This window comes from Ovis aries, chromosome 1 (genome assembly GCF_016772045.2).
Source record: "Ovis aries strain OAR_USU_Benz2616 breed Rambouillet chromosome 1, ARS-UI_Ramb_v3.0, whole genome shotgun sequence".
NCBI classification, from domain to species: Eukaryota; Metazoa; Chordata; class Mammalia; order Artiodactyla; family Bovidae; genus Ovis; species Ovis aries.
In genome coordinates, this window is record NC_056054.1 from 28375700 (window position 1) to 28401880 (window position 26181).

At 44.4% G+C, this 26181-nt stretch overlaps 1 protein-coding gene across 4 annotated transcripts in view; it reads right to left on the reverse strand.

Moving 5' to 3' along the window:
- Positions 1 to 255: 255 nt before the first annotated feature.
- Positions 256 to 26181, reverse strand: part of YIPF1 (Yip1 domain family member 1) — a 35998-nt gene continuing 10072 nt past the window's right edge. The window contains exons 6-10 of one of the 4 annotated variants that reach the window (XM_012148365.5): positions 19625 to 19741; positions 16156 to 16322; positions 15636 to 15818; positions 11342 to 11472; positions 256 to 1089 (exon numbers count right to left, since the gene is read on the reverse strand). In XM_012148365.5, coding sequence (XP_012003755.1) covers positions 11383 to 11472; positions 15636 to 15818; positions 16156 to 16322; positions 19625 to 19741 — 557 coding nt within the window. In that variant the 3' untranslated portion in view covers positions 256 to 1089; positions 11342 to 11382. Of the gene's footprint in view, positions 2221 to 11341; positions 11473 to 15635; positions 15819 to 16155; positions 16458 to 19624; positions 19742 to 26181 lie in introns of all 4 variants that reach the window. The other 3 variants (XM_060409522.1, XM_042248282.2, XM_042248285.2) reach the window with 3 other exon arrangements.

Genomic DNA, 26181 nt, shown 5'->3' on the forward strand with positions numbered 1-26181 from the left:
TCCTCCTGCCCCCAATCCCTCCCAGCATCAGAGTCTTTTCCAATGAGTTAACTCTTCGCATGAAGTGGCCAAAGTATTGGAGTTTCAGCTTTATCATACTTAGAGGAGGAAAACTTCTGATGTTCATTCTAACCCCAACACCCCAAAAGTTAGCACATGAAGTCAAGACTCCCAGCAGCACGCTGCAGGCTGACAGTAAAACATCAAAGAAGAAGGTGAGGTTAAAGTCATGAAGTACAGACACAGACATTATTATTATTATTTGCATTTTATATTTATTTTGCAACCATTAGATTCAGCTGCCCACAGTCAGGTCACCAAAGACAAATTTTCAGACTCACTATGAATCCAAACCAAAGTTCACAGTTTGGCCACTTGAGGATGGCAAGGGGAGCAGAGGCTCACCTGGGTAATCTGTACACAATCCAAAGAAAAGCACCCCAGTTAGGATGGAACCATCTCAGGGATTAAGGGTGTGCCTAATGTGAAGCACACCAGGTGACTGTGAGAGGCAAATGCCAGGCACCAAAGTAGCCTCCCACCCCCTTGTATTTCTCCCCAAATCAGCGCACAGTCACAATGACAACCAACAGCATAACGAAGAGCTGAATGACATGGCTCTCAACTCAACCACATTTAACTCTTGTTTGTTAAATAGGAGATGATTAGGCTTCAGTGTGGCACCACCCAGATGTGGGGTGTTGGGTCCATTCCATCCGTCTTCCTGATGCCTTTGGTTGTTCTGCTTTTCTGCAGCGGATGCCATGTCCAAAAGAGCCACACTCCAAAACCCATCGAAGAGAACGGAAGAGCGAAAAGAGTCACTCTCAAGACAAAGACTCCCCCATACAGGAAGGATTCAGAGAGAGAACTTCGACACCAGAGAAGTCTGCAGCCACCAGCTCGCCAAACCTAGAGCCTTGAGTCCTGATTTACAGGTTACAGGGAAGACTTACTGCTAGCTCGGAGATGACATTTTAAAGTTTTTCTCCATTTCTTTGGAAACCCAGTGACTTCCTCGGACACAGATCCCAAAGCTACCTTCACCCAGTCTCCTCAAACTCTTCTTTGTGATTGCTCTGTTTGGTGCTAGAGGAGAAAAGATAAAAGAAAATATGGAAGGGACTTTCCTGGTGGTCCAGTGGTTAAGACTCCACACTTCCACTGCAGGGTGCACAAGTCTGATCCCTGGTCATGGAACTAAGACCCCACATGCTGCACACACAGTCAAAAAGAAAATAAAAAGAAATATGGAGGGACAGAGAAAGATTCAGGAGCTGAGAGATGACTGTGTTTATTTAAACACAGCTGGAATCAAGATTGCCAGGAGAAATATCAATAACCTCAGATATGCAGAGGACACCACCCTTATGGCAGAAAGTGAAGAAGAACTAAAAGCCTCTTGATGAAAGTGAAAGAGGAGAGTGAAAAAGTTGGCTAAAAACTCAACATTCAGAAAACTAAGATCATGGTATCCAGTCCCATCACTTTATGGCAAATAGATGGGGAAACAAAGGTAATAGTGACAGACTTTATATTTTTGGGCTCCAAAATCACTGCAGATGGTGACTGCAGCCATGAAATTAAAAGACACCAGCTCCTTGGAAGAGAAACTATGACCAACCTAGACAGCATATTAAAAAGCAGAGACATTACTTTTCCAACAAAGGTCCGTCTAGTCAAAGCTATGGTTTTTCCAGTAATCATGTACAGATGTGAAAGCTGGACAATAAAAAAGGTTGAGCGCCAAAGAATTGATGCCTTCAAACTGTGGTGCTGGAGAAGACTCTTGCAAGTCCCTTGGATAGCAAGGAGATCAAACCAGTCAGTCCTAAAGGAAATCAACCCTGAATATTCACTGGAAAGACTGATGCTGAAGCTGAAGCTTCAATACTTTGGCCACCTGATGTGAAGAGCTGACTCATTAGAAAAGAACCTGATGCTGGCAAAGATGGAAGGCAGGGTGAGAGGGGTCAACAGAGGATGAGATGGTTGGATGGCATCACCAACTCAATGGACATGAGTTTGAGCAAGCTCCAGGAGATGGTGAAGGACAAAGAAGCCTGGTGTGCTGCAGTCCATGTTGTCACAAAGAATGAGACACGACTAAGCAACTGAACAACAACAAGCATAAGGCTATACAGGGGACAATGGCAGGATATGAGGCAGGATAAGTAGATTAGGGATAAATTGTGGCAATACAGGAGTCTGGGTTTTCTTCTTTAGATGACAGGAGACCAAAAAAAAAAAAAAAAAACCCAACATTAGTTTTTAAGTAGAAGAGTGATGCACTCAAAGGCTCAGTCAGATTTATAAATTTTAAAGACCCTCATAGCTACATAACACATACTGGTGGCTCAGCAGGTAAAGAATCAGCCTGCAATGCAGGAGACCTGGGTCAATCGCTGGGTCGGGAAGATCCCCTGGAAGGGAATGGCAACCCATTCCAGTATTCTTACCTGGAGAATTCCATGGCTACAGTCCATGGGATCACAAAGCGTCGGACATGACTGAGCTACATATAGGATAAATCAGAAGGAGGAAAAGAAATGAGACAGAGAAACCCATCAAACTATGACCATAGTTTGGATGTAAGATGATCAGGTCCTTAGCGCTGGGTATGGTACTAATAGGGCAGATCTGAGAAACATTTCTAAGGTAGCATAGACAAGTCCTGCTGACAGATAAGATGTGGACGATAAGAGGAAGGAATCTACATTGATGCTGAGGTTTCTAGCTTGAGTGGCTAGGCAGATTTCTTTTTTTTTCAGCCATGCTTTGTGGCTTATGGAACCTTAGTTCCCCGACTGGGGATTGAACCTGGGCCCTCAGCAGTGAAAGTGCAGAGTCCTAACCCCTGGATCACCAGGAAATTCTTCCGTAGATTTCTTAATTTATCCAACAAATACTGATGGAGGACTCATGTGCCAGGCACTGGATACAATGATAATAAGGCAAACATGGTTCTAACTCTGAAGAAACTTAACAGTCCAGCAGGGGAAACTACGGGATAAGCAAATATATAAAACATAATTTATGCAAGGTACAATGAAAAGAGAAGTCACTTAGTAGTGTCTGAGTCTTTGCGACGCTATGGACTGTAGCCCGCCAGGCTCCTCCATCCATGGGATTTTCTAGGCAAGAGTACTGGAGTGGGGTGTCATTTTCTTCTCCAGGGGATCTTCCCAACCCAGGGATCAAACCCAGGTCTCCCGCATTGCAGGCAGATGCTTCACCATCTGAGCCACCAGGGAAGCCAGGTACAATGAAAGGGCATGATAAAGAATCAAACCTAGTCTGGAGTCAGGAGTGGATGGTAGTGCCATTCACTAAGAGAGGAAAATGTATGAAGATCTAGTTGCCGGGCAGATGAGTTTAGTTTTGAACATGATGAATTTGTGGCATCTGTTGATACACTTGGTCGAGGATTTGCAAGAAATGGGAACTGGAAAGAGAGGTAGAGATATGGTCAAACCCAGGAAAGATGAGGGAATGTGGCAGAGAGGGGTTCCTAATGCATGGCCTTCCTCCTAAGAGAATGAGCCAGGCCTCCCTGAGGACCTCATCAGGGGAAATGTCACAATCAGGGTCAGTATCTAAGCACACCACAAAGGTGATGCTGAGGCAGGGGAAATCTGCCTAAATCTACCTGCTCTAGAAAAAGGAAAAGTTGTCAATCAAATAGCTGTGAAAAGTAGTTGGAGAAGGGTGGATGGTATAATGTGATGGAAGGCCAGAACCTAAAGTCCTGATTGGCCTTCTGGTAAACATCGGCACTGGGTTCTGAAATGCCAAGCAAAGGTAAGGACAAGCCAGCCCACAGGGAAGTCATGAAAAATTCTGTTTTTCTCATGTTTCTAGCCGTCTGTTCCAAATTAATGTCAAGACTGGACAACAACATGAAGACAGAAGATTCCCTCCTCCCACTGCTAACTGTTACTAGGTGGCCTGTGGGGCAAAGGCTGGAATTCCTGGCATTTAGGTTGAGGATAGTGAGTAAGATCCCTTTTGGGCCAGATGTGGTCCATAATGTCACTACCAGCCAGGGCTCCTTCACCACTGTCAGGCCTAAGACTTGGCCCCTGGTCACTTCTGGCCCCCACTGTGGCAGCCCCTCTGTGCCATGCCCTGCTCCCCTCCTGGCCCCATCCCTGCATCCAAGCGAGACAATGTCAGACAACTGCCTCATCTGAGGCATTCCAATCCGAAGTTCCCAAAGGCATGATTCTCTCTTTAACTTAGTAAGGCCTGCTCATCTGTGTGATGCAGGAGATATAAAGTTGGACTGTGGGGGACTTTCCTGGTGGTCCCTGCTCTCAACACAGAGGGTGGGCCTGGGGATTCAGTCCCTGGCCGAGGAACTAGATCCCACACATGCTGCAACTAAGACTCGGAGCAGCCAAATGAATTAAGAAAGAAGCTGGGCTGTGAAGTCTGGGGAGATAAGGACCTGTCTCCGTTATTCACGAGTGGCCCAGTCCTCAGTGAAGAACACGAGTTTCCAAGCAACTTGGCAAATGATCCAAGTTTTGAATGCCACGTGGTATGTATATAATCCTTCCTTATTCAAAATCAAGCTTTCCCCAAATGCCTGCTGAGTGCTGGGGCTATAATGGTAAATAAATCTCTGACCTCAAGGAACTCTCAGTCTATGAAATCACAGTTAATAAGAAAATGGCCATAAAAGAGAAACATACAAAGAGCTCTACCACAGCCCAGAGAAATAAGTAAGTAATATTATCTGGAGAAGTAAAGCAAAACTTCATCAAGGATAGAATATCTGAAGTAGGTCCTGAAGAATAAATAGGAGAATAAATAAGAAGTTTCCAAGCAGACAAGGGAGGAAACAGCATACTCCAAAACTTAAAAAAAAATCTTCAAAGATCTTATTTAAAATTTTTAATCTTTTTTATGCCATGCTGCACAGTTTGTGGGATCCTACTTCCCCAACCAGGGATTGAACCTGGGCCCTGGCAGTGAAAGCACTGAGCCCTACCCACTGGACTGCCAGGGAATTCCCTTCAAAGGTTTTAAAGTAACATTTCCAGTAGTTAAAGGTAGTTTGGAACTTTTGTTACTAGATCATTACGAGTGCACGGTGGATGAAACAGGTAAGTACTTCTGTGGTGGGTTTCCCAAGTGGTGCAGTGGTAAAGAAGCCACCTGCCAGTGCAGGAGATGCAGGAGACTTGGGTTCATTTCCTGGGTCAGGAGATCCCCTGGAGGAAGAAATGGCAACCTACTCTAGTACTCTTGCCTAGAGAATCCCATGGACAGAAGAGCCTGGCGGGCTGCAGTCCACAGGGCCGCAAAGAGTCAGACATGACTGAGCAACTGAGCACACTCTTATGTGGCAGTCCAATTCTATCACCAGCGGTATCAGTGAGAAGTGAAATCCTCAACACAGGAGAAAGGAGATATGAATGTATGATAAAAGCAATTTCGTAAGAACTCTGTAGTACTGAACAGGAATTGGAAGTATCAGTATGAACTCACATATGTTCTATCAAGCAAACAACCATCATACACATTGGAAAGGCCTGAAAACAATGACCAAGCCAATTGCAATGAGCAGCAGTAGCATCCAGATTGTGACCTGAAAATGCTATTTCGCCACTAAATGGAACCAGGAGTCCTTAGAGAAATGGCCCAGTCTGGATCTGGAACACGAAAAGTTCAAAATGAGCCGAGAACAGTTGGTTATAACAGACAGCAAAGCAGTTAAGAGAGACTCCTAGAATTGTGCCAACAAGACCCAGGGGCCAACTGGCGTCCAAATATAGGACAATCTGAGCATCAATAAGCATAATATTTGCAATGGCCTGAAACTAATTGGTCATTGCTGCAGAGTCCTAGTGAGCCAATTACAATTTTGAAAGCAGGGAAAAAATAAAAAAATCATTTATCTTGCTTTTCTTATACATAAACTGTATCAATGGATACCCAAACAAATGAAAGGAAATTTTTATTAAAGAAATATTCTAGTTAATAAAGAAAGAAAGATAGAATTGAAATATCACTGTTTTAAAACCCCTACTGATTCAGTGAATCTAAGCATAGCTTATTAATGGCTCCTAATATCAAAAAGAGAGATAATTGGACATTATGAGTTTATGGATGGAAGAATTTACAGCACACATCAAGTAGTCTTGCCAAAGAAATCATATCTGAATCTGATCAATCCTTTAGATACAACCATCAATTCACAGAAAACAGAGGACAGAGTTAAATGTTAAATGATACCATGGAGAAACAATCAGCAAAATCCACGATAAATGAGCTTTCAACAAATAAATGGCAAAAGGAAAGAGAAAGAGAGAGACGGAACAGAACTCTATAATTTAAAAGGCACTTAAAGGCAATTATCCTGCAATTTAAAAGGAAAAAAAAAAGGCACTTAAGGTGCCTTCCCTGGTGGTCTAGTGGCTAAGACTCTGCATTCCCAATGCAGGGGGCTTGGGTTTGATCCCTGGTCAGGGAACCAGATCCCATATGCTGCAGTTAAAACATCCTGTATGCCGCAAAGAAGATCAAAGACCCTGCGTGCTGCAATGAAGACCCAGTGCAGTCAAATAAATAAATACATAATTTTAAAAATAAATAAAAGGCATTTAAGAGATATACTACCCAACTGCAATATGAAATTCAAACACTGAATGTATTTGATATTAAATAATTATGACTTTTAAAATGTGATTACGGTACTATAGCTAGGTTTTGCAAAGAGTGTGTGTGTGTGTGTGTATATATATATATATATACATTTTTTTAAATATACATATTTTTTTAAAGATTGTTTTAGCCTTTTATTTTATGTTTATTTTTGGCCACACTACGTGGCTTGTAGGATCTTAGTTCCCTGACCAGGGATCAAACCCAGGTTCATGGCATTGAAAGTACAGAATCCTAACCACTGGACCACCAGAGAAGTCTCTGAAAAGAGTATCTTTTATAGATACAGAATATAAATGTTTATGTATGAAAGAACAGGATGTTCTAGATTTGCTTCCAAATAATACAGGGGAAAGAGATGGAGAATATATGGGTATATGAATGAGACAAGACTGGCCGTGAGTTGACAACTGTTGAAAGTAAAAGAGGGGAGGGGTACTTAAGGATTCATTATACTATTCAGTCTATGAGAGTGAGAGGAGATGCCAGCTTAAAACTCAACATTAAAAAAAACCAAGATCATGGCATCCAGTTCCATCACTTCATGGCAAGTAGAAGGGGAGAAAGTGGAAACAGTGACAGATTTTATTTTCTTGGGCTCCAAAATCACTGCAGACGGTGACTGCAGCCATGAAATTAAAAGACACTTGCTCCTTGGAAGGAAAGCTATGACAAACCTAGACAGTGTATTAAATAGCAGAGATATCACCATGCCAACAAAGGTCGTCCATATAGTCAAAGCTATGGTTTTTCCATTAGTCATGTATGGATGTGAGAGTTGGTCCATAAAGAAGGCTTAGGGCTGAAGAATTGATGCTTTTGAATTGCTGTGCTGGAGAAGACTTTTGAGAGTCCTTTGGGCTGCAAGGAGATCAAACCAGTCAATCTTAAAGAAAATCAACCCTGAGTATTCACTGGAAGGACTGATGCTGAAGCTGAAGTTTCAATACTTGGGCCACTTGATGTGAAGAGCCAACTCACTGGAAAAGACCCTGATGCTGGGAAAGATTGAAGGCAAAAGAAGAAAGGGACGGGAGAGGATGAGTTGGTTAGATAGCATCACCAACTCAGTAGACATGAATGTGAGCAAACTCTGGGAGACAGTGGAGGACAGAGAAGCCTGGAGTGCTACAGCCCATGGGGTCACAAAGAGCCGGACACAACCTAGTGACTGAACAACAGCAAAACATTTTCCACTAAATAAATCAAATGGAAGAATAAAAAGTTATTGTGCTGACCTACTTGCCATTCTTCCAATTTTCCTCAAAGAAAGGGAACAAAGAAGAAAACTGAGAAAGAAATAGCCCAGGCATTGAAGACAGGTTCTCTGGGAAGGGACACTGCAGACGTGGTGTGGAAAAGAATAAGGGGCTGTAAAAAATAGTGTTAGCTATGCTGTGAAATCATGCAGTCTGGATGCTGTGTTAAAGGGGATTATAGCACTGAGTTAAAGCTGATTTCAGAATAAAAGAACGGATGTAAAAACATTTGAAGTTTTGGCTTATGAAATGAACTCTTGACGTGAGTGAGTGAAAGGATAATTGCATATAAACCCTGGGTATCAAATCAGGAGGGTTTTAATTACAAAGGAGTTTCCTGAAGCCCTCTGTTCATCTCTTAACAAAGCCCATATCACACAGCAGTATAATTATATGCCAGTCACCCTCCTCTGGATAGAACCACTTGTCATTGCCCCTGGGAAGGCAGTCCCAGTCTGGATACGGGCCTTCAGACACTCCATCCCTCAAGCCAATTAAGATTCCCTAGGTCCACCAGGGTCCTGGCTCAGAGAAGAAATGGCACTGGCTCTAAGGTGATGTTCTGTGCTTAGCCTCTCAGTCATGTCCAACTCTTTGTGACCCCCATGGAGCCCACCAGGCTCCCCTGTACATGAGGATTCTCCAGGCAAAAATACTGGAGTGGGTTGCCCTCTTCCAGGGGATCTTCCTAACCCAGGGATTGAGCCCAGGTCTCCTGCATTGCAGGCAGATTCTTTACCATCTGAGCCACCTGATAAATATACATAAAGCAGGAAGGAAAGAAGAAAGTAAAATATTCTTTAAAATATCCCAGTGACTTATGCAGGGGTAGCATCCCTGATTACAAGCAATCAGAAGCTCCTCTATGATCCTCAGGTTCCAGGGAGAGAAGGGGTTAATGCTCTCCCAGCAATTCCTTTCAGGCTAAGCCCTCTGATCCACAGATTTACATGAGGAAGGTTATCTGCAAGATAAAAAGTCATTCCTTTTCCTGAAAGCTGGGAGTCCACAGATTACAGTGGGAGGCACAGTCAGCTCATAAATCTGCAGGGCTCAAGGCTCTGGGCAGCCCTTCTCATCGACAAAGCAATTGATGCTTCTGCCAGGGAGGCTCCAAAGAAACTGTCTGTCACTATCTCATTTAGAGACTTGACACCAGCACCCTTCGATAGGTCAGCCGGTAGAGCAGAGGACTGAGAGGTGATTAGAGACTAGACACCCAAATGGAAACACCGACACCCAAGTTTATAGATGTGAGTAAAGCCCAGAGACACTGAACCTGTGAAAGTCAGGATGGGAGGTCAGCAAGGGCCCTGAGGGCTAGGCTCTTCCCAGATGCCAGCTTCTGACTCTCTCAAGGTTGACAGCACCTGGGACACTTGGTCTGGAGACATCATAACCAAACTGTATGGAAGGAACTGAAGTTCCCAGCCAGGAGCAGGCTGCAAGAGCCCCTCTGCAGGTTGATGTCACGTGTTCCCAGGCAAGGCAGACAGCCAGACAGCTATGTGTCCTCCACCTCTGTCCCTCTGCAGCTGAGCTCAGGTTTTCTTGTTCGAGGTGATGTGAGTCCACAGCACATCTCAGTGTCTCAATGAATGGCCTGCATCTTCACTCTCCCAAAAACCACAGGAAACCGACTGCTCGTTTCAGAAAAACGGGCAGTCAATTGCTTCTGCTCAAGCAAGACCCTCTCTGTGAAGTCTTCCCCCGGGCCAAGTGAGTCAGTGCTTCTGTGCTCCCACAGTGCCTATCAACTAACAGCTTGGCCAATGCACTTCTCACATAGCCTGGCCCACCGCCTGGTCCTTATCTGATGAGCTGTTTTACCCATGGACCAAGGTGCCTTCAGGCAGACTGTAGCTGATTTTCTATGTCCCCAGTGCCTCAAATAAACTTCGAGTGAGAGTGTGAATGGTGATCCAGGACTCAGCAAGCCAAGACACCTCTGGGTAAAAGCCCATATCCTGACTCTTGCCTGAATCCTACAAAGTCACCTCCATCTACTCAACAGTAATGAAGCACTTGCTTTGTCCATGCCAGGTGGGCATTAAGCCAAGACCTGGGAGTGTGAGTGAAACAAGAGTCCCTTCCCCGTGGACCTCAGATCCTGCTGAGGCTTTCTCTGCTAACAGTTAATGGAGTCCATTTGCAGGATGAGCTGGACAAGCATGCAGACAATTAAACAGTTATGCAAACAAGCTACCACATGCTCCTTCTAAGGCAGTGGGCTTCAAAAAACAACCCACTGAGGTAGTGGAAGGAAAATATTAGAACGTCTATGAATATTTCTCTTTCATCAAAAAGTAAGGAATTAAGCTTTAATAGTTACTACATGGATTGACAACAGTCTTTGCAAATGCTTCAAAGTACACCTATCACTGCAGGTATGTGCCTGTGGCAGACAGACTCCAAAAAGAGGGGATATATGTATATGTATAGCTGATCCATGCCGCTGCATGGCAGAAATTAACACAACACTGTAAAGCAACTGTACTTCAATTAAAACAAAAAAAGATTTCATTTTCAAAATGCAGGTGGTGCAGGTTTGATCCCTGGTCGGGGAACTAAGACTCCACGTGCCTTGTGGCCAAAAATCCAGAACAGAAGCAATATTATAAAAAATTCAATAAAGACTTTAAAAATGGTCAAAAAAATCTTTAAAAAAAAGTGACATATAATAGAGCACATAATGGAATCACAAGGTAAGCAATGACTGCTGGAAGGGAAGGAACCTTCAGATGACTAGGGCGGCTAGTGCAAAGGCAGGATGCGTTCCGGTGATGGCAGCAGCTCCGCAAGCCTGCAGGCTCAGAATGCTGAGGAGTGGGACAGGGAGGCGAGAGACCAGCCGAGGAGGATCAGGGTCTTCTTCCTGTACTCTGACACCCTAGGCTAACCACCGACAGTGGAATCATCAAAGAGGCCCGAAAACAAACCAGGCATGAGAACTGGTACCCTTCAGAGAACTGCATGAGTAATTAAGGAGAGGTCATACTCAGGGTCTGAGGCCAGCCTGACAAGTCACAGAGAAACTGGAGACAACCATCAGACTGTAACCAAATGGAATAAACCTACATTGTGCTGCTGGGAAGGCGACAGGGAGTAGAGAAGATGCTGGAGCCAAAAAGCAGGAACTCCCCTTACAGAAGAATCTGGGAGCTCATGTTTCCCAAACGGATAAAGACAGATGAGCAAAAGTAAAAGCGGTAGTCGCTCAGTCAAGTTTCCCAAACGGATAAAGCCAGATGAGTAAACTTTCCCACTGAAGCCTCAGCAAGAGGGACACACACATGGACACGCGTGTGCACACACACCACACTGGATCATGCTGATGGATATAAGGGTCCACGCCTCTCGATGTTTGATGTTAACAACAGGACTGACGTCCCTGCCCATGGTTACTGTACCTCACAGCGAGAAGATGAAAGATACTTTCTGGCTTTCCTCTTTAGCTGGACTTGGCTGCTACAACTGTTTGGTTTGGGGCAGCTGTGCTTGTTAGGAGATGGTCCATCTCTGGTGCATCAAAAAAGTAGGCCTGCAGGAAAAGGAGACCCAGGAGAAGAGTTAAAAAATAATGGTCGAGGTCAATGTCCTAGACTCCACGCTAAGAGCTCTTCTGGGCCCTCGTGGCCTCTACATTTTCCCCACCGCTCTGGTGATCACTGAACTGTCTCTATTTCTGTCTTACACTCGACTGCATGCCTTCTAAATTTTTGCTACCATTTATTAAGCACTTGCTACCTATGACTCAGTCTTCATAACAGCCTGGTGAGTTTGTTCTCATCACTCTCATCTGACAGATGAAGAAACTGAGGCTCAGGGAGGCTGTCATTTGATCAGGCACACAGGGCAGCAAGAGATGCAGGCAGGACTCAACGGGTCCGGCTTTCCAGCTGCAAAGCTCAAGTTGTTAACCACCACAGTCCCTCCTCCGAAGACCATGTCCTTCTTGTCTCTGCATCACCAGCCCCTCATGTAGGGCCTGGTACACTGTGTAGACAATCAATACTTAATGAACTGAACCAAGACAGGCTGCTGCTAAACCAGTCGGCTCCCTCTAAAGACCTTTCAAAGAAAGTGCTAGGCAGCCTTTACCTCTTAATTCTTCAGCATGGAAATGAAAGGTTTGATAAGTGCTTCCACTCGCCATCTACAATTTAACTGTCAAAAATCAGAAGGAGGTGGAAGACTGGAAAACATTAAGGAGGATCTTCCCACTTGTTTTGGTGTCTGAGAAGCCTAGTGTGAGCCCAGGAAAATACCAGTCTCATAGCCTTGAATGAGGGTTGTTCGAAGGACAAGTGAACCCATTAATAAATCCATGACCACTGCCTGCGCTTCATTCCTGCCTGGAGCAGGGACATCAGGAAGGTGAAAAAGATAAAAAAATCACCAAGAACCATCTCACCAGCTCTACCCTCTATCAGCCAGAAGGGGGCGCCAATACACCGCACTGGAGTTTCCCCAAGGCACTTTCTATTTTAAGTTAGCGCTTCAACAGTCCATTTCAAAAAGTTTCTAGCTGCAGACTCCCTCTAGTTTGTCGTCCCTGGAGAAATGCTATTAGTTTTGAAAGCCTTCCTCCCCAGGGCCCCTTCCAGGAGCTCTGTTTTCTGAAGAAGGAGAAGAATGGCACTAACCCGAGCGGAGGCCAGGCCACGCTGCTAGCGTTTGGTCCCTCCAGTTATCTCGCACGTGCTCTGGGCCAAGACGCCCCCAGGATGCAAGAACAGCAACTCTCTTCCAGGCTCCTGGAAGAAACCTTCACCAGACAGAACAAGCCAGAAAGCCCAGGTTCTAAACCTGGCTCTGCTAGGAACTCACACTATGACTTTGGACAAGTCTTATCCGTAGAATAATCCCTAATTAATTTCACAAAGGGGGCACAGACATTCTATCCGTAACTGTAACCACCTCAAACGTAGGCTTGCACGCATGCTCAGTGGCTTCCGGCATGTCCGACTCTGCGACCCTACAGACGGTAGCCTGCAGAGGAGCCAAACACAGGTTTGGGCATCTCCGAACATACCAGCCAAGAGCGCACCCTCTACTCTAGTGCCTCCTTAGTCATCCCTGCCAGGTGTATTCCAGGATCAACTTAGACCATGTTCAGGTACAAGCGCCGAGGAGCCCCAATTCACGTCTCCTGTTGCAGAGCAGAAGGCTAAGCAGTCCAGTTCAGCCGGTGCCCCTCAGCTCAAATAACTCCCCTGATACTTTTTCTCCCGTACAATGATGATAATTGCATGCATCATTCATCCTTACAACAGCAAAAATGTTACCATGTCTTTACTTCTTCTAAGTGAGGAGGTAGGGTCTACAGGGGCGAACCAATAAGCGAAAAAGCAAGGAGTGATGGAGCTGAGACTAACACCTGTCTCCTAATGTCTGCCTCCGCCCTCCTGCATTGTGCATCTCCCCCAGAAGAGAACGGAGGAGGCCGTCTCCAGGGTGGACAGCAGAACCCAAGCACAGTGGCCTCCTCAAGGAGAGAAAGCTGTGCCTCCCCTCCAAGAAGTCCTGTACCTGCGATTAGTTGCCTGCTCCACCATCCAACCTGCCCCATTTCTCAAAACCCTCAGAACTGGACAGGGCAATGCCTTTTCTGCTGCCTCCTTCTCCCCACCAACTTCTCAAGCAGGTGTGTGAGTGTGTGTGTGTGTGTGTGCCTGGGTCTGTGTGTGTGCCTGGGTGTGTGTGTGCCTGTGTGTGTGTGTGTGTGTGTGCCTGGGTCTATGTGTGTGCCTGGGTGTGTGTGTGCCTGTGTGTGTGTGTGTGTGCCTGGGTCTATGTGTGTGTGTGTGTGTGTGTGTGTGTGCCTGTGTGTGTGTGTGTGTGTGTGTGTGTGTGTGTATGGGTAAGAAGTTCAGGAGAAAGATGGGAAGCCACCAGGGAGAGACATCAACGAAAGGGCACTGCCCTTCTTTGTGACCTGGGACCACTGGGGGCAAACACAGCAATTCACGTCTCCTGTTGGAGAGCAGAAGGCACTCGGCAGAACAGGCCACAGAGTGGCCCCGGTAATTTTTGATAACCTCTTTTAATAACTTCTTTACATCTGAAAAAACCATCACAGCATGTGATGGGTTTTCACAGCCGTTTCATTGAGTCTCACTAAAGCCCATGAAACATAAACCTCCCTGGCAGAAAGGGAAGCGCAGGCACTCAATGCCAAGGATATCCCAGTCTGGTGTTCTTTCTACTTGGTTATGATGCTCTCTTTTAGCAAACTGCTGGGTAGTAAGATGGGCAGGTAAGCCCTAACTTCAGTGTCATTTACCCCGAGAGGGAGGAGCAGGCCTGGGAGGTAGAGATCCTGGCCGCAGGTACCAAATTAAATGGGTTAACAACGCTACCTCCCTGCTCTGCAGCCCTGTCTGCCTCGCTCCGCTCTATTCTTTCCAGAACTGAACGTGGCAACACCTTTCTCCTGCCTCCTTTCCTTCACCAACTTCTTAACAAGGAACGTAACACACACACAAAATTCAAAACAGAAATGGGAAGATGCCAGGGAGAGGTGTTACACCGAGAGAGTCAGTTTCAATAAAAAGCACATTCTTCCTCAGCAGACAGGAGGGTCACAGCATTTGGAAGCATTAGTCCAGAGGTTCCAAGTACCAAACATGAAGAGTGTCACTCTGCTGTGAGTCCTCTGTCTCAAGGGGTTAAAGCTTAGACACATGTAAAATGCATGTCAAGCAACCCTGTGTTTCAGAACTTGGCACTTTCTATGAGACTTGCTGAATGATAAAGTATTGGGATCTTATTAAAGCACTCATTGAGACTATGATTGTCTAGAGAAAATATTAAAGATCGAACAGTGCCAAAGATATATCCTGTTGCAAAGCCTGACCAACGGTCTGGCCATATGCTATGTGGGCATCTTCCTATGGGCATCAACCACCTTAACATTCTTGGACTCAAAATTTTTAAAAAAACCTATACCAGGCCTGGTTAAGGCTATTGGCAGCAAATTTCATACACAGTGTGTACAGAAATTAAAAAACCATATCTCCTTATGATCAAAGGAAATGGACCTAATTTATGGGCATTCATGGGACAAGTTTCAGGTTAAGTGCTTTATCTGTATTATTTTATCCTCAAAACAACTTTCTGTGGCAAGAACTATTATACCCATGTTACAGATTAAGAGATCCAGAGAAGTTAGGTTCCCTGCCCAAGTTTACACAGCTGGTGAGTGATAGAGCTGATCTTTAACCTGAGTGTGTCTGACTCAAAAAGTACATGCTCTTCCTTAAAAGACAGCCAAACACATTAATTTAAACATTGTTTTAAATGTTGTTCATCTTAAAAATAACTTCTCTTTTTTATTTTGACTTCATTCTCAAGTTCTCCATCTGAGTATGTGCAAAAACCCAGCAAAGGCATCCAGAGGTGGAACTCTCAGGCCTCTGCTCCCCAGCCTTACGTGAAGACACTCATTCATCCCTACTTCCTCCAGCCAGACACCAAATCTCAACCAAACTTCAGAAATCAGATCAAGTCAGAAAACGAAATTAGGTGAAGTCAGAGATTACAACCAAATTCTCATGACTAGTATTTCTCATCCAGCAGAGTCTATTTAAAACAATATCTATTCCAGGGAGCCAGCTTTTAAAGAACCATGGTGTCTTAACAGTTTGAGGTCTTAGCATGGCATCTAAAGCACACCAGAAGAGCATTGGAATGAGACCGTACCAAGCAGCCCACAGAAAGCAGCATGTGAAGCAACACGATCGTCACAATTGTGGCCAATGCGATGCGTCGGTTGTCCTCACGAACAGCTGGCCAAAAGGTCATTGCCAAGACAGAGCCCGAGACGCCCAGGGCAATCATAACGAGAACCCAGCGGACCGCTTTCTGGGGGATGATCCACAGTATCTGAAAGAAAAGGAGGGCGGGGAGGGTTAGTTCAGAGTGGCATTTGTTCATTCCAGACACATGTGCTCATAAAGGCCCGGGAGCCCATCGGCAGAGGAGCCCTTGCTGCCGCTCAGGCTTCCCAGCACAGCCCAGAGAAATTCCACCTGGTGTAGACCGAGGGGAACGCTTCTCTAATGAAGGGCCCAAGACACACGGAAGGAACTAGGCTCCCTGGCCCCCATTCCCACAACATTTCTAAATTCTGGGGTTATTTTTTCAGATGCACATCAGTGTTAGGTTAGAAATAGTGATGCTAGCTGAGTAATTGTGGCCTCACTCAGAGTGTGGTACTTACTGCCGTGGGGATATAAATGAAGAGTGAATATCCATAGACGCATACAATCTCCAAAAATGAATAGGAAACGATGTTCATAACTTTACTGTTTCTCCATACAAGGAAACCCCAGAGTGCGAGAGGAACCAGCCAGGCGTAGGCATAGATGATTGTGGCTGCGATGGACACTGAGGGCGAGAAGACACAAGTTGCGATTCCACTGTCGCGGTACTTCGGGCACCCACTGGGCTCACTTCCTGCAGGGGTGTCCGTCTGCCTCACTCGGTCAGGGGATGATGTCTTACTGGTTTCGGTCCCTGAGCCTGGCAAGGTACCCGATAAACAGCAGACGCTTGATAAATGTGCTGAATCCGTGTTCCTTCAGCATCTGACTTTGCGATGATGACTAGCAATCTCTCCTATGGCTTCTATAATTCACTTTATAACTAACAACTAATAGTATTAAATGACTGAATTATGTACTGAAATACTTCCGAGGACCATACTACAAGTATTTAAATACATGGAGCATTCCAATCAAATAAAAGTCAACTATCCCCTTGGAAGAACACGTCCTCTTTCCTAATATAACAAAAGCTGACACTGATTTCTTTAGCAAATTTATGAAAATACCCTGGGAACAGATTAACTTGTTCTGTGTGCTATTTAGAGTTCCTTCTGTCTCTGAAACAGGGAGCTTCAGCTCATTGATGTATTGCTTAAAATATTCTCCAGTTCCACTTTCTTTAAATAATTCTTGTCTCTGTGGTGGAAATGCTACTGAGTGACTCCTCAGAGCAGCAGTGTTCACTGCATTACTTACGGTCCGTCCCTCCTCCTTCCCAGCAGCAGCATGTCCTAGAGGGTTCAGCTTCACTCTTCTGGAGTGGAGGATCCTAACTGTGGTTCAGTCCACAACACCAGCCCTTCCCACGTGAAAATCAGCAGGTAACCCATCAAATGCTCTTGGCAAGAACAAAAGCACTCCTAGCAACTATGGCCAGGCTCTGGGTAAGATATGTGATTGTCCAAAACATCTTCCAGCTCCCAGAGCAGTTTTTTCATATAAGTAACTCTGTCATTAAGTCAAATGTAATTTTGCTGATCTACTGCCTTTTTCTTGAATAAGGAAAGGAAGAGGCAGGAAGCTGCTGCTATGACGATGGCTGTCCATGGGCAGCATTACACTGAGTGCTTTACTGAGAGGTGACACTGTATAACAATCAGAGCTACAGACTGTATGTGTAGACGCTAATCCTAGCTCTGCCGCTTGCTGCTTAGTCACCAAGTTGTGTCTGACTCTTTGCCACCCCATGGACTACTGTAGCCCGCCAGGCTGATCTATCTGTGGGATATCCCAGGCAAGAAATGCTGGAGTGGGTTGCCATTTCCTTCTTCAAGGGATCTTCCCAACCCAGGGATCGAACCCAGATCTCCTATCTGGCAGGTGGATTCTTTACCACTGAACCACCTCGGAAGCCCAGCTCTGTCACTGATATTAATAGATGGGTGGTGAGTTACTTAACCTTCCTGCCTCAGTATCCTCATCTGTAAAATGGGAATAATCACAGTACACTACCTTATAAGACTATTAGAATTAAATGAGTAAAAACAGGTATGTTTAGAACACTGACTGATAAATAATAAATGCCCGATCAAGAATAAGCTTTTTATACTGTTAACTGATATATAAATACATTATTTCATATAAATTGTATCTTTACTCTAGAGATGAGGAAATAAGATCAGAGAGCTAAGTGGTTTGGTTAGGGTCAAAAAATTCATAAGTGGGGAAGCAGGATCTGACCTTGGATGTGTCAGTTACACTCTTTACATAAAATGGAAAAATACTGACTGATTGAGTCAATGACGACCTCACTAGCATATATATCCCAAGGCACTCTGACACTGGGATGCCCAGTCCAACAGGAATAAGAAGAGACAAGGACCCCCGCCCCCTGCCCTCCCCGCTTCCCTCCCAGCTTCCACACCCCCAGGCAGGGTGACTCACTCCTCTTCTCTGTCAATATACTTCTACAGACCTCTGATACAGAAATGAACACAAGCCATTTATTACAGCAATATCCATTTACCTATTTTTCTTTACTTAACCACTGAACTACTTGAAGGCAGATTGAGAGCTCATGGATAACAATGATTGAGTTAAATTTAAACCAAGGTCACCTGACAAATGCAGCTGGGACTGACTCCACATGGAGGAGAGAAGGGCAAACAGGCACAGAGAGTGAGGGCAGGACAGGAAGGCCACACGGACACACAGACAGGCAAAAACAGTATTCCGTAGACACACAGGCATGTGTACATACACATACGGCAATAGTTCATTTTACTGAATCCTTTCTGTACAAGGCACTATTTTAACCTCTTTAGAGACATCACTTCTTTATTCTTACAATAGCCCTATAATATAGATATTCTTACTCCCATTTCACTGACAAGGAATCTGAGGTCAAGAGAGATGAAATAATTTGCCCAACAAGGTAGAAGCTGGTGAGTAAAGAGGGAGGCAGAAGCCGACGGCTGGGTGCCCGAGCCCATGCCCTTACACAGCTTCTCAACAGGAGAGCGGGTCGTCAGGGACAGAGCGAGGGAAGGAGAGGACAGACAATGGGGCAAAGGCCAATCTCCTGCACAGCCAAACACTCCTGCCTTGGGTGGCTGTCACCTGCAAGTCCCTAAAAGCTGTTTCTTTTCCCCCAGCTATCCAATACTGCCACATGAAGTTTTGTTTATTCTTTTGACTGTGCCGCACAGTTTGTGGGATCTTAGTTTCCCAACCAGGAATCAAAGTCAGGCCCCCAGCAGTGGAAGCACAGTGTCCTAACCACTGGACCACCAGGGAAAGTCCCTAGAAAGGAAGTTTTAAAACAAGAACATCATCCACAGGCCCATCTTCACTCAGACACTCTCACCTCTGCATTCTTCCTTCTCGGCCCTGACCGTCTGCGGACTTCTCTTTAACAAAACTGCTAACAGCACTGGTGTAAGTTTGGATTAGGAGTTCTCCACGTAGTTCTAAGTGCTTCATAATTAATTGCTACAGACATAGCTAGCTGAGTCATCATGCCTTAAATAACAAGGCCCCTACTGCTGCTAACAGATAATGCAAATAACACTACAGTGGAGACTCTTCTACACACTGCTTTTTACTTATTTTGTACATTTTTCTTTGGAGACATTCTGATTGCTATGGGGCCTTGCCTTACAGTTTTCCAGAAGAGTACACAGATTCACAATACTGTGAATATACTTAATGCCACTGAATTGCACGCTTAAAAATGGTTAAAATGGGACATTTTAGGTTATTTTAACAAAACAAAAGATAAAAAGACTATGTGGATTTATATGGACAGATGATTAGTTTTGAACCCTTATACAGGAAAATGGGCTGCAGGACCTACAGACAGGGGTCCAAGAACTCACAGTTAGCAACTGACAGCATTCCAAATAAGTCAAGCTATTCACCAACCTTTTCGGAATTCGGGCACATAGTGGTATGTCTTCTCTCCCAGATGGATTAAGAAGTTGGAAAGATTCCCACTGATTGCTACGGCAAAGACCAATGTGGCGCATATCCAAAAGGGGCCTGCAAAGCAAACCAGAAAACTCAGACAAGAGAGTGACGAACCAGCCTCATGGAAGCAGTGGAAAATGAAGTTTAGATGGAATCAGTATTTGTTAAGTGGGAATTTTCTTTTTAAAAAGTCAAATACACAACTCAGTAATTACCTGCCTCAAAGACAGTGGGGATTGAAACGCGCAAAACAAAACACCCTCCCCAATTAGGTGAATGAAGACACTGATTTGTTTATACGGCTCTTGCTGGAAGATCATCCAAAAAAATTCATGGACGTTTTGTTAACACTTCACAGGTTTAACAAACCTGTGGAGGATACAGGAAGCAAAGGTTACTTCCTTTACGTAAGTATCAGATGTTAATGCCAGAGAAAAAAATAATTAAAATTATATAGGTCCTTTGCTGTCTAAACAGAAGAGCAGGGCAAGCTTTAGGAAACAGTTCATTTAATCTAACAAATCACCATGGGTGTCTATATGTGAGTGCATATGTAAGGCTTTCTTTTTTCCTTTTTTTTTTTAATGAAAAAGTAATGCACGCACATAGTGCATTGTTCAAAAGGCACAAAAGGGGATATAGAGAAAATTAACCTTCTTTCCTCTCTGCTCCCTAGCTATTCATTCTCTTCCACAGAACTCACCACCATAACCAGTTTCTGGTGAACCCTGCCAGAGATTTCTAGACACACAAAAGCAAATACATATTTGTGTGCGTGCTTTAAAGAAATGCTAACATGCATATGTATTTTCACCTTATCATGTCCTGGAGACTCTACTATAGCTATTTATAAGTCACTTCAGTTGTGTCCGTCTCTGTGCAACCGTATTGACTGTAGCCCACCAAGCTCCTCTGTCCACGGAATTCTCCAGGCAAGAAGACTGGAGTGAGTTGTCATGCCCTCCTCCAGGGGATCTTCCCCACCCAGGGACTGAACCCACGTGTCTCATGTCTTCTGCATTGGAAGGCAGATTCTTTACCACTATCACCACCTGGGAAGCCCATAAAATTCAGCTTATTCTTTTTAATGATTATAAAATATTCCACTAAGTGAATGAGTACACCATGCTTTAGAAGTCCCTTTGATCATTTCCCTTGATTTCTTGACCATTCTTGTTTCTCCCCATCTAGAAAAAGGACTATTTGAACAAATACAATTTATAAATCTAGAGATTTTAATAGATTTTAAGAATTGCATTTTTCAATTTCAGTAATATTCTGTAGGGTTTCTTTCTTTTGGATAACTGTAGGCACCTTGACATATCACAAAATTAAGAAAATTACTGCGCTGGGGAGATGACTGGCAGAAATGGATGAGCACTTTTTGAGGCCAAGTTGGTTCCTGAAGGTGGGAAAGGATTCACAACAAGCACTTGACTGGGAAGCTCCAAAGAGTCACCAACATCAGCTTCCCAAGTAGCATCGCTGACTCACTAGCCTGTGGGCGCTCTGTTACAGCCAAGGATCAGATGCTGTTCACTGCAGTACTCTGCATGCCTAGCACATAAACAGTGTAACAACAACCAAAAAAAAAACAAAAAACCACCCTTACAACCAGTAACAGTAATTTTAAAATCCCCCAAAGCTTTATTGAACAAATGAACAAAACTAACCATGTGTTATTGATGGGCTGAGACCATCGAAGCAGGCAACCACAAGTGATCAGAATACTAGCGTACTCGTAGACAGGAAGCAGAAGCTACCCTGTCAGCTGTTATTTACTAACTGCCTCCTTTCCTCTGGGCCCTGGTGCTGGGGACACAGCGATGTGTGACAGGCGCAGTCACTGCCTCTGCCGCACTCAGGCACACAGGAGGCGTGGCCCCCAGAGACACACACCACCTGCTCCTCCCAGGCCTGCCACAAGGCTCCACACTGCCTTCTCTCTTGCTCATGCCTGCCAAATTCCTACTCCAATTACGGGGTGGGGTGGGAGGAAACGTCAACTTAGCTTGCATTGTGCATTTTTATATTATCAAACATTTCTAACAGACAGAAAAGCCCAAAGAATGATAAAACAAACACTGGCGCACTCATCGTGCTTATTTTTCAAATCTTTCTAATGCTGCGGTACTACTCATATCCTTCTCCAACATGCTGCATCGACTACTGTTCTGAGATGTGTCCTTGTTGATGCTTATAGATCAAATCCATTTCTAAAACCTACAGAATTCTGGATATGAACACACCATATTTACTCTGGTCATTGCCAAATATTTGCTAATTACAAGCAACGAGGAGGCAATGAAGAATAATGCCCTTCTATATGTCTTCTTATTTATCTAGGAGGAGAACTGCTAAGCTGTAGGGCAGGAGCATCTTCAGACTGCTCCAATTTGTGGTTCCAGTTACGTACCCACCCACATTTTACACAAGGCCCCATGGCTCCATATCCTTGGCAACATTTGATACCAATGTTTATGAAAAGCTGAGTTATCGCTCCTCTCTGGTTAGACCCTTCAGTGGCATCTCATTCAAGCTAAAGCCCAAGTCTTTACTTGCTTCCAAGACCCTACATGTGTCCCTCCACACTGCCCTCTGACCTCATCGACGAGACGCCCTTGTTCACTCCAGCCCATTCACACTAGTGTCTTCACCGTTCTTTGAGCACATGAGGCGAGTTCCTGCCTCAAGGCCTTCGTACATGCTGAGCTCTCTCTTCCATTTATTCACTTGGCTGTGCTGGGTCATAGTTACGGATGCGGGATCTAATTCACTGCACAGGGATCAAAGTGGGGCCCCTGCATTGGGAGGACAAAGTCTCAGCCACTGGACCATCAGAGAGATCCCAGAACTCTCTTTTTCAAATGCTCTTCTCTGAGATACTTACTTGCATTGCTCCCAATTCCTTCAGGTGTTTACTCAGAATCCACCTTTTACATTTTTTAAAAGATTCAAATCCACCCACCTACATAAACATTTACGGTCTCTCTTCTCTGCTTTTAAACTTTTACCTTAGCATTTATCACTAGCATACTGTGTATTTTACCTATTTTCTTTGTCTATTGTTAAACTTAGATTATAAACTGCCTCTGAGCAGGGACTTTTGTCTGTTTTTATTACTGCTGTACCTCCAGTGCCTAGAATAGTGCATGCTTCATATTTGTTAACTGAATGAATAAACGAAGACAAGCCAAGTTGTATGATGGCTAAATTGATGCACATAAATGATATCCTGTTTTAGTTTTTATTTCCCTGATTACAGGCATGTGCTAAGTCACCTCAGTGGTGTTTGACTCTTTGCGACCCTATGGACTGTCGCCCGCCAGGCTCCTCCATCCATGGGATTCTCCAGGCAATACTTGAGTTGCCATGCCCTCCTGCAGGAGACCTTCACAACCCAGGGATCGAATCTGCATCTTGTAGGTGTCCTGCATTGGAAGGCAGGTTCTTTACCACTAGTGCCCCCTGGGAAGCCTTATTACAGGTGTAGCTAAGCATTTTTTCATGTATTTATTGGCCATTCGGGTTTCCTTTTCTGTGAATTGCTCATTTTTTGCTAGAATTTATAATTGGTTTTACTCTTATAATCAGTAGGCACTCTACATGTATTCTTGATTTTATCTTTTGTGGGTTATGTGCTCTGAAATATTATCTTTGGTCGGTGGTTTATTTATTTTTCCTTGTTTATGGTTTATTTTGTGGCATAGAAATTTTAAATTTTGGTGTAAATGTAGTCAAATTCATTCATCTTTCCCTCAGATCCTGCAGACTGGCTCTTCTGTTATCTTGCTCCTAACCACCTTCCTCCAATCCACCCCAAGAGAAGGTCAGCCCTCTCTTCTAAAAAACTTTCTTTTTTCTAGTTGTACTTTTTTTTTTTTGGTTGCACTATGTGGCATGTGGGGTCTTCCCTGATCAGGGATCAAACCTGTGTTGCCTGCATTGGGAGTGCAGAGTTCTAACTACTGGACTGCCAGAGAAATCCTGTACTTTCTTTTTTTAAGCATGTCTGTGAGCTCATGAGGGCTTCCCCAGTGGCTCAGGTGGTAAAGAACCTGCCTGACAATGCAGGAGATGCAGGTTAGATTCCTGGGTCCGGAAGATGCCCAGGAGGAGGAAATGACAACCCACTCCAGTATTCTTGCCTGGAGAATCCTGTGGAGAGAAGAGCCTGTTGAGCTACAGTCTGTAGGGTCTCAAGGTATCAGACAAGACTTAGCGACTAGAACAACATGAATTTATGAGGCTAATAGTGCTGTGCAAAGAAGAATGTTTCAGGATCAAAGGTGAGTGGAAAGGAGACTTTCCTCAGCATCCATTAGAGCAGTTCCACTTTCAGTTCAGTTCAGTTCAGTCGCTCAGTCGTGTCTGACTCTTTGCGACCCCATGAATCGCAGCACGCCAGGCCTCCCTGTCCATCACCATCTCCCGGAGTTCACTCAGACTCACCTCCATCAAGTCCGTGATGCCATCCAGCCATCTCATCCTCGGTCTTCCCCTTCTCCTCCTGCCCCCAATCCCTCCCAGCATCAGAGTCTTTTCCAATGAGCCAACTCTTCACATGAGGTGGCCAAAGTACTGGAATTTCAGCTTCAGCATCATTTCTTCCAAAGAAATCCCAGGGCTGATCTCCTTTAGAATGGACTGGTTGGATCTCTGTGCAGTCCAAGTTCCACTTTAACTGATTCTAAATATTGGATAACATCCATAACATTTGATGAAGTTTCTGGAGCTTAAAAACACCAGTTTAATAGAGTAAGTAGGAGCTTTATATTAACACTAAACCAGGTGCTGTGAGTGTATATAGTCGCTTCAGTTCCGTCCGACTCCTTGAGACCTCATGGACTCTAGCCCATCAGGCTCTTCTGTCCATGGAATTCTCCAGGCAAGAATACTGGAGTGGGTTACCAAGACCTCCTCCAGGGGATCTTCCCCACCCAGGGATCAAACCCACATCTCTTACGTCTCCTGCATTGGCACCACTTAGGAAGCCCAAACTAGGTTCCAGTTTTACTTTAACTATTTATAATAAATAGTTGGCTTATTATACAATATTACATAAGTTTCAAGTGTACATAGTGCATCATAATTTTTAAACATTATATTCCATTTTTAGTTATTATAAAATATTAGCTATATTCCCTGTGCTGCATCTTTATAGCTTTTTTATTTTATACATAAGCAGTTTGTACCTCTTAACCCTCTACATCATGAGAAACGCTGGACCTGAAGAAACACAAGCTGGAATCAAGATTGCCAGGAGAAATATCAATAACCTCAGATATGCAGATAACACCACCCTTATGGCAGAGAGTGAAGAGGAACTAAAAGCCTCTTGATCAAAGTGAAAGTGGAGAGTGAAAAAGTTGGCTTAAAGCTCAACATTCAGAAAACAAAGATCATGGCATCCGGTCCCATCACTTCATGGCAAATAGATGGGGAAACAGTGGAAACAGTGTCAGATTTTATTTTTTTGGGCTCCAAAATCACTGCAGATGGTGATTGCAGCCATGAAATTAAAAGACGCTTACTCCTTGGAAGGAAAGTTATGGCCAACCTAGATAGTATATTCAAAGGCAGAGACATTACTTTGCCGACTAAGGTCCGTCTAGTCAAGGCTATGGTTTTTCCAGTAGTCATGTATGGATGTGAGAGTTGGACTGTGAAGAAGGCTAAGTGCCGAAGAATTGATGCTTTTGAACTGTGGTGTTGGAGAAGACTCTTGAGAGTCCCTTGGACTGCATGGAGATCCAACCAGTCCATTCTGAAGGAGATCAGCCCTGGGATTTCTTTGGAAGGAATGATGCTAAAGCTGAAACTCCAGTACTTTGGCCACCTCATGCGAAGAGTTGACTCATTGGAAAAGACTCTGATGCTGGGAGGGATTGGGGGCAGGAGGAGAAGGGGACGACAGAGGATGAGAGGCTGGATGGCATCACGGACTCGATGGAGGTGAGTCTGAATGAACTCCGGGAGATGGTGATGGACAGGGAGGCCTGGCGTGCTGCAATTCATGGGATCGCAGAGAGTCGGACACGACTGAGCGACTGAACTGACTGACTGACAACCCTCTACCCCTATCCTGCCCCTCCTCCCTTCCCTCTCCCCACTGGTAACTACTAGTTCGTTCTCTATATCTGTGAGTTTGTTTCTTTTCTGTTAGATTCACCAGTTTTAGTTCTTATATTCCACATATAAGTGAAATCATATAGGATGTCTTTTTCTGTCTGACTTATTGAACTGAAGTATAATACCCTCCCAGTTCATCCATTATGTTGCTAATGGGAGTTCTTAGTTTGACAACTTCTAATCTTAGTTTTCTCACATGGAAAACAGAGATAATAGCACTTAATACATTGCCCTCTTGAAAGGATTAAAGACTGTATGTACTGATTGGTACACAGCAGATTCTCATGAATTCCTTTTCCTCTTATAATCAACATGTATAATTGCTCTAATACTTACTGTTTAGGGTTGAACATATAAATTACTGAACACCACTGAGCATC